This window comes from Danio rerio, chromosome 7 (assembly GCF_049306965.1).
Source record: "Danio rerio strain Tuebingen ecotype United States chromosome 7, GRCz12tu, whole genome shotgun sequence".
Classification (NCBI taxonomy): domain Eukaryota; kingdom Metazoa; phylum Chordata; class Actinopteri; order Cypriniformes; family Danionidae; genus Danio; species Danio rerio.
In genome coordinates, this window is record NC_133182.1 from 6470001 (window position 1) to 6482500 (window position 12500).

Here is a 12500-nt window from a genome sequence, read left to right on the forward strand (position 1 = left end):
TTGAATACAAAGAGTCCTAATTATAAAACGTAAAGCTAGTTAATTACTAAACTTGTTTTGTAACCGTTTAATGTGATATTTCTTAAAGAATTAATAAAAATTTTAATTTGTAATAATGACAAAAAATACTACTTTGTGGATCTCCTTACTTCCGAGTGCAGCTATGCAGCCGTTGTGGCTGAGGTATTCTGTATTTTTTTTTTTACCCCTTGTCCTGAAAAATCTCCCTTTGAAGGGGTATCTAGCCCTTCCCCTTAGCTCTACGCCTTCAAGCTAAAGAGAATTGGGTAAGGGGAAGGGCTAATGGCTAGAATTATGATTGTGCCTTAATAAAGCTAAAGAAAACGTGACACTAAAAAAGACTTGAGACTTTAAATAAAATAAATATAAAAATCACTCAAATTATAATTAATAAATCCAGGTCAGATTAGGCATGCTCTATAATTTATATATAAATATACCCTTTTTACTTGCTTTACTCTAAAACAAAGACAAGGGCCCTATCATACACCCGCGCAAGGTGCGATGCAATTGCAATTGTTGTTTGCTAGTTTCAGTTTTTGATGTCTGTGATGATGATGTATTTTTTATTTAGTGCCATGTCAGCAACCAAGGCTATCTTCATGGCAAGAATCTTTCAACAATAAATATACAATTTAAAAATTAACAAACAAAATAAAAACATAAATTAAATAAGATTTTTTGTGTTAATACATGATAAAAATTCTAAAATCTTTTCTGGTTTCACTTTGTCAAAAATGTCCTCTTAAATTTCATAAAAAGTCCTTCTGGAACCAGTAAAAGCAGGACAGTCCAGTAAAATGTGTTTTACAGTAAGAGGAGTTTTGCAGCACAAACACTGAGTAGGGTTTGTGCAAAATGGTTGAGCAAAAAACCATGTGTAATTCTCGTATGCCCAATACGACATCTGGTAAAAACTACTTGATCAAATCGATTCTTAAAATGTCTTAGAATTCTGTGTTGGATTTCATGTAGTTTATTGTTTTCTAATGCATCCCATTCCTTTTGCCACTTGTTTATAATGTAAGCGTTGATAAAAGGTTTCATCTCTGACGGAGGAATTTGGCATTTGTTCACTACTTGCTTCAAAGCATCTTTTTTGATGTCTGTGAACTTTCATGAGTATGCCCATCATGCCAAACTATTTCTCAAACATGAAGGATTTTGCATTGCATTATCACTTGCTGTCTGTACAAATGGTGAAAGAGCTCTTGCTGTGTTTGCTGTGCCCCCATTACCCATAATGCCAATGAGGTTATTTGAACGGTGTAGTGAACAAACCTTCCCTCGACACACACATTACCACACACACACACATCAGCATAATCACTCACACTGAAACACAATTACTGTGAATGCATTATTCTACAATAAAAACATATTACCCTTTGACAGCTTTATACAGTTGACTAAACTATTAGCCCTCCAGTGAAATTAATTCAATTATTGAACAAAATAATATGCTAAAAATAATATATTGAGCAGGCTACTAATATTAGCAGCTTTTAATCCTTTTTAATTCCAAAAAAAAAACAATAAATCTCAAGACTTAAGTTTTATTAGTCTTACTGAATCATGACATCATAGGACATAAGATTTAAGACTTGAGAATAATAAAACTGATGCGATTTAAGACTAAAAGTCTTAAGAAATAAGACCTAATACTCAATAAGACTTGAGACTAATAAAACTTAAGACTTAATAAGACTAAAGACTTAATACTCAATAAGACTTAAGACTATTAAGACTTTAGCATAATAAAACTTAAAATGTAAGACTTAACACTTAATAGACTTATGACTTAATACTCAAGAATTAATAGGTCTAAAACAACTATCACGACTTAAAACTAAGACTTAAAACTTAATACTCAATAACACTTCAGGGGGCTGTTCCAGAAAGCAGGTTATGTGACATACCCGGGTAAGTTTGAGAGTAAGTAGGTGGATAACCTCAGCTTTGGTTCCAAAATCGGAGGTAACTTCTGGGTATGTTAAGTAGCCATAGCAACTTACTCTCTGAAGATAACCTGCTCCGGAGCAGGTTATCTTCAGAGAGTAAGTTGCTATGTTCCAGAGTTTGTCTGTTTCAGAGAGTTTACTGAGCATTGCATGCTCTTTTGATGAGAATATTTATGGATGTGGAGACACAGATACAAGTTTTTTCATTGTGAGAGGGTTATAAGTGCAGTTTTTTTTTCATTACCAAATTTATAATGTATATTTTCAAAAGAATCGTTAATGTATTTAACAAACCTTTTGAAATCAAATGTGACAAACCGCGGGTCTGCGCCTACCATAGAAAACATTCAGTGCAGCTCTTTGTATTCGCGTCAGGGCATTTTAGGCAACAATATGGCAATATAGCGTGTAGGACCATCTATACTGTACAGTATGCCTGGCACTGAACTGTTTTATACATAAATCACTTCGTATCATTACACAGCTGACTCAGAGCATGGCAATAGTGTAGTGGACAGTGCGTCATTCATGAACAACATAGCACACAGTGGAGTGAGTTCAAATCTTACTTACAGATCTTGTGTTTTTTCTCTCCTTCTGCACCCTCACATTTTTCTGTATAATATTATAAGAAGTGGCAGCTTTGTCTTTTGTAGGAAAATATATCTATAATTTAAGATGTATGACGTCGTTCATATGTATACATTCACGCACACACCTACATTTTTTAATATAATTTTTTTTCAGGGTTTCCAAATGCTTGTGTGCATTAATTGCAGCTGGTTTTAAAGCTCCATCGGTCACTAAAGGACACTGATAATATGAAATTTGTCCAAAGTATAAGTGTGCAGGTACAACTTAATTTTCTGTCCTTAATCTTTTGGTGTTTTAACTATTAAACTCATTACTGCTTCCACTTACCAGCTCATATGTGATGACAACACATCATCACTATATGTTGAGGCTAAATGGCTGATTTTCAGCAAGTAATGATTCAAGTGTATAATACAAATATAGTAAAAAAAAAAAACTATAAAGCAAATGTTGCTTTACACAATGTTTATTTTTATTATATTTCTATTATACAATATATCATTACTGGGCACTACATTGTTACTTGCTGGAGGACAAAAGATACCCTTTTCTGCCTTATACGATGACACCCTACCTGCAGCCTGACCCAGAGGAAATCTCAGTGACCCAAGCAGACAGAAGAGATGGAAGAGTGCTACGAAATATAATTTGTCAAAAAACTATGTTTAATCAAATAGTTTGATCTGTTGATTTCTTCATTTCCTGAAATAAAATGAATGATTTTGTACACTGCTTTATACACACACCTTTCAACGTGTAACATATTTTTCATATAGGCATTTCTCACCTTAAGGTGATGCTCATGTGACTTTATTTATCTTTGAAGATGGACCTTATACAGCTACTTTAGAATTTAAATATATATACAGTATAAAAGATTTTGTGATCCAAGAGTAATATTCAAGTATCGAAAAGTGCAGACAGATTCTTAAACTGCTTCTTAGTTGAGGCAGAAGGAACTTCGTCTGCATGCAAATTAAAAAGCATAAATAGAATCTAAAGCTACCTGACAACAATCACTTACAACAGTGACAGATTGTGTGGTTTAAGTCAAAAACTCAACCACTGATAAGCCTTTATTATAGGACACAGCAGTTAGTATACAGGCCTCTTTCTATTAGCTGCATGACAGAAATAATATTCTAGAGTGTTAAATACAGAGCTCCAGTAATTAAATTTGACCTTTTATGATAATGTTTCTGTGTTTAATGACTTTGGACAGAGTTCTAGCTCCAGAAAGATTACAATTTCTATAAGCCTTATTAGTCAATACACATATTGTGGCCTTAAGAAATTATTGGCAAGAAAAATAAATGCATGAATGGTTACACAACATACTCAAAAAGGATGTTAAAGAGTAGTTTAATTTATCATTACAATAAAATGGAGGGTGGCATGTGTAATTTAGTGAACTAACAAACTTTCTTATTTATTTTTTTTCTTTTCTTATCTATTTCTTATTCTATATTTCTTTCCTTCGTTGAAGCAGATGTGTAATCTCTGAGATTAAAACCTCCAGTTTCGCCTCTGTAAAGTGCGTTGCCCTTTTTTTCTCACCGTGACTTTCTATGGTGACTCGTGAATTCGGCGATCTACTGAAAATGCCTTCAGGTGTGTGCCGTGCACGCGCATTAACCCGCGGTTATCTTCAGGAGGTTGATCTAACTAACTCTTAACACCTGTTTTGGAACCAACATAGTCACGGTAAGCAGGTTTTGGGTAATTCAACCGAGAGTTTAGGGTTTAGCAGATGGTAAGTTAACCCAGCTTTCTGGAATACCCCCCAGTTCATCGCAGCTGTTGTCACACTGCAGGAAAGTGTCTGAAATCTTGATTCTGCCAGAACCTCATCTGAGGAAAAATCTGATCGCAACGGGCACTAAGCGGCTGTCTGTGAACAAGTCAAACCAACAATCAAAAACCAAAAACCTAGCGCTTTGAGTTTGAGAAAAGCGCAATGTAAATAAAATGTATTATTATTATTATTAATATTAGTATTATTAATCAACAGTCAACGATTTTAACCAAGGATTTCAGGAATCTTTTAGGATTTCCCAAATTTGTTTCAGATGACAAAATCGTGACTGAAGTCTCACACTGGCCCCACAGTGGAAATGTGGCTAATTAGACTTAAGACGTTGTATTAAGATTTATTACTTTCTCTAATAGAGAATACTGTGAAAATGGTCATACTTTAATAATAAATGTTTTAGTAAATGCACTTAATCATAAATAAGAGGGCTATTAATAATTTTGTCTCTGTATGTGCAGTGTTTCTAAGCAGCGCTTCGTTATTTACTCACACACACAGACAGCATTGCCCTTGGCAGTGTGTTTACAGAGCAAAGTTCACTGAGGGTTTACAGCTATGATGTCAGGCAGGATTGCTGTTGTTGTCTCGTCTTTTTTATTTTCTTTCTGGTGTACCTGGAAGTGGAATATTCCTGCATATCTGCTGTCAAAGTCCTGTCCGTGCGGCACCACGCGATGCAGCAGATTATCATTCAGAGTCAGGGACGCGATAGCAGCCAGCAGCCAACAATCACCTGAGCAAAACACACACACACACACACACACACACACATATATTACACAAGATGACGTGAGGGAAAGTAGTTATTATGCAGTGTCCAGCGTTAATAGAACACTAGACATATTTGGGAATTATTTATAGATCATCAGCGGCCGTATGTATAAAACTTTTTTAAAAAATGCTTAAGAGTAGTCGTAAACTTTGACTTAAGTGTCACAAAATTCTTAGTAAGAAGTAGGACTTTTTAAAGAGTAGGAGAGATTTATAAAGAATCTAAAAGCCACTTTCAGTAAAGTTTGAGACTGATTCTTAAGTTCTGACTTAAGTGTTGCAAATTAGGGACTACAATGATTGAAACGCAAAATGGCCGCCCTTGACCTCTGAATCAGGAACCTGCAAGTAGAGGTCTGCATTTCTGTGGGACCCGACCAGTTCTGCAGCGCGGGTATAAATTTCTGAATAAATCGCGGGAGCGGTCGGTAACGGGTTTAATTTTGGACGGGAGCGGGCTGTCTAGCAATATAGCTCCCGACTCCCGAGTGAGCACGAGTATGTATGTGTGTAAATGAAATAGCGCGATGCTGTGTTTAGCCAGCCTGATCTCACGAGAAAACGTAAGTATTTTACGTTTTGGCAGTTTAGTGGCTAATTCGTACGAGTCGTAAGAAAATGTACGATTTTAAAAAGGAGGCTGGGGGATACGCAAATCGTACTAAAATGTACGAATTAGATCGTACGAATTTGTACGAATTAGCCACTAAATGAAAGTTACGAATTGCCATGAGATTGTGTTGGTTTAGCTCGTTTGTTGCTGTGTGTGTGTGTGTGTGTGTGTGTGTGTGTGTGTGTGTGTGTGTGTGTGTGTGTGTGCTTGCGCGCGCGAATGAAAGAGAGAAAGAGAGAGAGAGAGAGAGAGAAAGAGAGAGAGAGAGAGAGAGAGAGAGAGAGAGAGAGAGAGAGAGAGCTTTGCCTGTGTGTGTGCTTGGTGCTTATGTGTGTGTGTGTGTGTGAGTGTGTGTGTATTAGTGAGCGCACGCGCACGAATGAGAGAGAGCGCTTTGCCTGTGTGTGTGCTTGGTGCTTATGTGTGTGTGTGTTAGTGAGTGCACGCGCACGAATGAGAGAGAGCGCTTTGCCTGTGTGTGTGCTTGGTGCTTATGTGTGTGTGTGTTAGTGAGTGCACGCGCACGAATGAGAGAGAGCGCTTTGCCTGTGTGTGTGCTTGGTGCTGTGTGTGTGTTTATACAGACAGCTTGTTATAGGCTGTCTGGACTGTATAGCTGGGTGATTTTCGGTTTTGTTCTCCCCCCGGTCTTTAGCGGGATTGGGCGCGGCAGGTAGAAAAGGGGGCGGGTCGGGCAACGGGAAAACAAGTGCTTAATATAAGCGGGAGCGGTCGGGTTCGGGCTAAAATCTGGCGGGTGTGGACGGGAGCGGGATTCAAAATTTAGTCCCGCGCAGATCTCTACCTGCAAGGATGAAATCACAGCAGCACGACACCATTCACAGATGAATTCATACAATAAAATTATTCAATAATTTAAAATATCCTAATAAAGTGGTTACAAATACATACATACAAATAAGCACATGCATTTTGCACAAATTGATTGACTGCATGGACAAATGTGATGCTACTTAAGTCATTAAGCTGATAAGTCACATAAATGTAAATTGCACTCTTAGCTGTATATAAAAGAAAGACCAAAGTTTAAAACCCTATTGATTAAAAAAGAGAAACTTTTCTATTGACATATGCCTTCTTATTTACAGTCGGAGCAATGGTGTGATTGAGTGCCATCAATGACTCCAACAAAGGAAGGGAAGGCTCCAGGGAAGCATGCAATCCTCATAAAGCCGCTTGCTTTTGCTGTATAGTTTGGAGGTCACTTGGAAAGTCAATGATCTGCCTGTGGATTGTGATGGGCCTAAGTCATCGCTGGTGCACTGCTGCATCTTTCCAGTCGCCAAAAACGCAGAGTGATCATTACCTTCATTTCTGCAGTTAAGGCATTGTTTCGTAGAGTGTAAGAAGTTCTTGCATTTCTGTCTAGATGAGTTACAAAAAGAATACCTTCATGATCAAACGTTTTAGCAACTCCCTGTGCCCGTAAAATTGCAGCACATTCTTTTGTTCTCGAAAGGTGTGTGCTCTCCTCTCTGCTACCATCTTGTTACTTCTTAATAATGTAGGAGTTGAGACAAAGTCTTAACACTTAAGAACCTTTATAAATCACACTTAATCTTAAGTCTAGAAATAAAAGTAAAACAAAGTAGTTCGTGAAGTTATGACACACTTAAGGGTAAAAATCTACACTGAGCAGCTTTATACATACGGCCCCTGAAATCTGAATAAATAACTTTTCCTTGTATGTGTGGATGGTTAGGACAGTATTTGGCTGAAAAACAACTATTTGGAATCTGACACTATTAGTGAAGTTTTTTTTTTTTTTAAGCACAAGATGGTCCTGGCCAATCATAGCTCTTCCTGCAGGGTTTTGCATGTTCAAACATCATATCTGGTGATGATGTCATCATAAAGCATAATCTGCTCTGCCGAGCGACAGCAGCGCTTTATTTAACGCCTGCAGAGCTTTAATGAATTCTACATGAGTGTGTGTGTGTGTGTGTGTTTGTGTGTGTGTGTGTGTGTGTGTGTGTGTGTGTGTGTGTGTGTGTGTGTGTGCGCGCTTGAGAAAACGCCACAGCTGTGAACTCTGCACTCTGAAATACCACACACGCTTTGTTTACGATCCATTACAGATGATTCAGTCCGTTCACTTTATTAAAATGCTCTTATTTGAAATGCAAGGTCACAGATATTATTTTTCAAACACACATTTATTTAATGCTTCACAACCGCTTTAGAAGTTTTTTTTTAGATACTTAAGAAAATAATAATAATATAAATAAAAAATTATTAAACTTTAATATATTACACTCTGTATGAACAAAATGTATTAAAACTCTTAATGTATTAAAATGATTACGAGTGACACTAAAGGCATTTGTGGTGCATATACACATTTATTTATTTATTTATTTATTTATTTATTAATAATTTATTTTAAAAAAATTAAAGCAGTTTCAGCTTTTAGATTCCTCAAAATTGATTCCTTAACAAAAAAAAAAAAACACAAAAAAAAAACTCACTGTCTTCAGATTTTATAATACGTTTCTCTTGATCCTCTAAATCATGGTGCTAGTGTGACTTCTGCAGGATTATGTGACCCTGAAACAGGAATAATTTACTACTTGCATTAATATTCACACAGAAAACTTTATTTTAATCAAATTTAGGATACATTTTGGTTTATATTCATTCTAAATGGCCATCGAAGTGGCTCAGTGGTTAGCACTGTCGCCTTGCACCAAGAAGGTTGCTGATTCGAGCCCCAGCTGGGCCAGTTGGCATTTCTGTGTGGAGTTTGCATGTGTTGGCGTGGGTTTCCTCCTGGTGCTCCGGTTTCCTCCAAACACGTGCGGTACAGGGGAACTGATGAGATTATTGGCTGTATGTGTATGAGTGTGTATGAATGAGTGTACGGATGTTTCCCAGTACTGGATTGCAGCTGGAAGGGCATCCGCTGTATAAAACATATGCTGGATAAGCTGGTGTTTCATTCTGCTGTAGTGACCCCTGATGAATAAAGGGACTTAGCTAAAGGAAAATGAATAAATGATTGAAATTCAGCCTTACATTTGTCATTGGATATTAAATCTAAATTAATATTACATTTTAATTAATTTAGTAGAACTAAAATGTGTTTGCATGTGTGCGCACCTTGTATTACTTGCATTATAAGGACCAAATGTCCCCACAAGTGTAGCGATACCAGTAAATGTTTACCTCATGTTAGCCCATGGTTCAATACACACCTCCGTTTTTTAACACTGTTTTTGGTTCGGTTCTCATGGCTTGACACGTGTTTTTTTTAATTTTTTATTCTATAGGCAATAGGAACAGTAAGAGGTTAAGGAGAAAAAAAAAAACGATTTATTGCAATACTCATTTTGTTTAACTTAAAAGCCAAGAAAAGTACACTAGCTCCTAGTGTATTGTATGAAAAAATTAACACTGAAATCTGCCAGCTGCTGGTAGCCCATGTACACACTGGGGAACACATAAAATCCTGCACTTTGAAAATAAACATACATGTGAAGATAATAAAGATGAATTGACCATTTCAAATAAATATATTTGTACTTCAGTAAACATAAATAAACCATCTTAATTATCTCGGTGAGGAAAAAATGTGAGACTGTAGTCTGTAACGCGGATGGAGTGCTTTTATAAAATGACAAAAGCCCACATCTCCCATCACTGAAAACAGCTGCAAATCTTCAGCAATAAACACCCGCACTGCCTTTGTTATTTTACGTTTCTCTCAGAACAAGTTGAGTATGTTTGCTTAAAAGATTCAGCGAGGGATTGTTGCTATTTGGAGGACTTTAATACCTTCTCTGCTATTTTGCTATTTTTGCTGGGTGATGACGCTGCAGATGTGCAGTCATGGTTATACGTGTAAAACAATGCTTGCACACAGGTATTTTTTTGTTCACCGTTTTTTTTCTTTTTTGGCATTATACTTACCGCCAAAATCAAAATGTCCTCACTCTGCAGATTTGAAAGATGGCAACACTTTCTCGTACTGTTGCCTCACTTTGCTGGCGCTTCCTTGTACTGTTGCCATCAATGCCGCTCGCAATGTTTAAGTGTGGAATGGTTAAGCGCCCCCTAACTTTAGAGCATAGTGATTGGATATTTACACACGGGGAGGAGTTTCCTGATCTCAGCTCATGGTTTTAAAGGCATACAATCAATTTGGAGAGATATAAAGCGCACATAAATTATTTAAACACAAAACCGAGAAAACCGCAATTCACAAGCGCGTATTGAACCGTGGAGGTCATACCGTACAGTTCAATATTATATTGAGAACCGTGGCATTCCTTATATATATATATATATATATTTATATTACGTCTCTGGGAAATCCACATTAAGACAGATTGAGTGAGTGTGTGAGCAAGCGGGAAACCGTTTCCAGAATCTCTTGTTCTCTGGTCTGGAGAATGTTTGAAGTAAACTGAGGTTGTAGAGTGGTGTGTACTGTGGTAAAGGGTTGTGTGTGCTGAACTGTGGTAAAGTGTGTGTGTGTGTGGTGAATTCCTGACTCACCCAGCGCTCCCTGACAGATGTCTGTGCGAGTGGCTCCATCCACGATAAACTGAGGACGCGCACACATTTCCTGAAGAAACACAAACACAGCTACATTACATCTATACCTGAGCAATTCCAGCGCTATGGATGTGACATTTGCAGTAAAAACTCAAAACATAAATTCACAAAGAAAGTATATGTTGTTAGCATTATACTGAAACATCTCTTTCTATTTTTCAAAACAACTAGCCACAGAGCAGAAATATATCAATCTGTGAACAACTTTTAGGTTTTAAATGAGGAAAATAAAAGTGCCTTATGGATGTGACCAAAAAATTCTGTGAGTTTACAGTATAAGGTATACTTTGTAGAAATTCTGTGAATTAAACTGCACAACCCAAAAGAAACGATGTTAATCTACAGGATAAGAGTCGGCTCACTATAGGACAAACATGACTGAGTTTAGTTTATTTGACATTTTTGCATTTATGAGGGAAAAGTGTCGTTATGGATGTGACATATCTCCATTATGGATGTGACTGATGTGAAATTGCCACTTGTGTGACTTTGGAAAATCAAATATAATCGTTTGAAAACCCTGACAGAGACATTTTTGAGTATTTTTAAAGCTTTGTAAAATACAAGCCTACACAAAAAACACAGAGACGGTTTTGCTATTTTGTCGAAAACCTAATTTTTTTCATGGCAAGGATGACATATGCATGGAATTGCTCATATATCTCTATCTACAGCGTGCGTCTGTGTGTGAATTTAAGTATGCAAGTCTAATTTGACTATTCAACCTATTTAAGTCTTTTATCTGAATACTAGTATCTATATATACCAAGCGGCAACATCCTGCTCTCTCTCATGAAGCCAATACGGAAGTAACTGAAACTGCAATTCATCGACTGGCCTTTGGGGGCTGACTGCAGGAAGAACAGATGCTCACTGACTGCAATGCTAAATTGGCCAATTTTAAAGGGTCACGAAACACCAAATCACATGTTTTGAGCTGTTGACAGTCGTATATGTGTCCCACACTGCTATAAACACTATTAGGACACCTATATTTCACTAAAAAGTGTAAATTGGTTGTTTTTGCGTTATTTCAAGCAAATTCGTACTTCCGGTTTGAAACGCATTTTTGAAGCTGCGTCACGGTCATGACATAATAGCGTGTATTCCAGCGTGCAGACTGGACGACTGTGCCAGAGTGTGTCTTATTACGTCTTACAGTGTGATGCATTAATGCATGAGTAAGGCTTGGTTCAAACCAATCAGCGCGCTCTATTGTGCAACTTCATTAATATTCATTACTGTCACAGTGTTTAGACGACAGAGACGCCACATTGTGTTGGCAAAACAAGCGTGAAGTGTTGCTTTTATAGTTTGCTGCAGTTAAGTTTTGTTTTTATTTTCTCTCTGTGAGAGCGCAGCTGGAGTCACGTGTGGATTAACAGTGTACGCGACGCTCGACAACAATAATTTACGTGTCTAAGGAGGATTATTGTTTACCTGAGAGCTGTTCTCATCTGCAAACGCTGAGATCCGGATTCGCTTGTAGTCTCCTCTTAATAAAGACGCGGCTCTAGTTGCTGGTGATTGTCCTGTCTCTACAGATTTGGTAAGTGAGCGACCAGTGCTCTTTGTTTATTCAGTTCGTATTTTATTCGCATCAAACAAACTATTGCACCGAGTGTAAACAAGTTAGCACTACAACCAAACTATAACCTCGTGTTGGATTTTGTGACCAGAATAACACACGCGGCTTTCTGACGCTACCTGCCGTGTGCATCTAAGTTTCCGGGAAATGCTGAGTTTTTTTTCTCTCATTCGCCGTGCGGTATCAAATATTGCATGAAAAATACACGCTTAGAGCAGCGCCTTGAATCAAATATCTTGTTTGTCACGAGGGGCATGACTGAATTTCCTGAATGAAAGAGCCAAACTGCAGTTAAAGTCCACCATTTAATAATTTGGCAAATAATTCGACTACAGATGTCCATGTAAACACCGTCACTTTGTCCCCTGTGTGTGTGTGTGTGTGTGTGTGTGTGTGTGTGTGTGTGTGTGTGTGTTTTGACTCTGAAAGTCAGCGCGCCCAAATAGACACTCCCATACCAAGCCTCTTTTCTTCCTCCGACACTGCCCCCTAAACAGAGCTGGACACGCCCACTTTTCTGACTTTTTCCAAAGTAGAGGTGTGAAAACACCCTGCTGAAAC

The 12500-nt window shown here is 37.6% G+C and overlaps 1 protein-coding gene across 4 annotated transcripts in view; it reads right to left on the bottom strand.

The window, feature by feature from the left end:
• The window catches only part of capn1 (calpain 1), a 71478-nt gene that overhangs the window by 37488 nt on the left and 21490 nt on the right, over nt 1-12500 (bottom strand). For all 4 annotated transcript variants that reach the window (XR_012382364.1, XR_012382366.1, XR_012382365.1 and 1 more), the window contains 2 exon segments: nt 10292-10361; nt 5004-5122 (listed from right to left, as the gene is read on the bottom strand). Coding sequence is in view for 1 of the 4 variants with exons in the window: in NM_213459.1 (NP_998624.1) it covers nt 5004-5122; nt 10292-10361 (189 nt within the window). In the remaining 3 variants the exon portion in view is untranslated.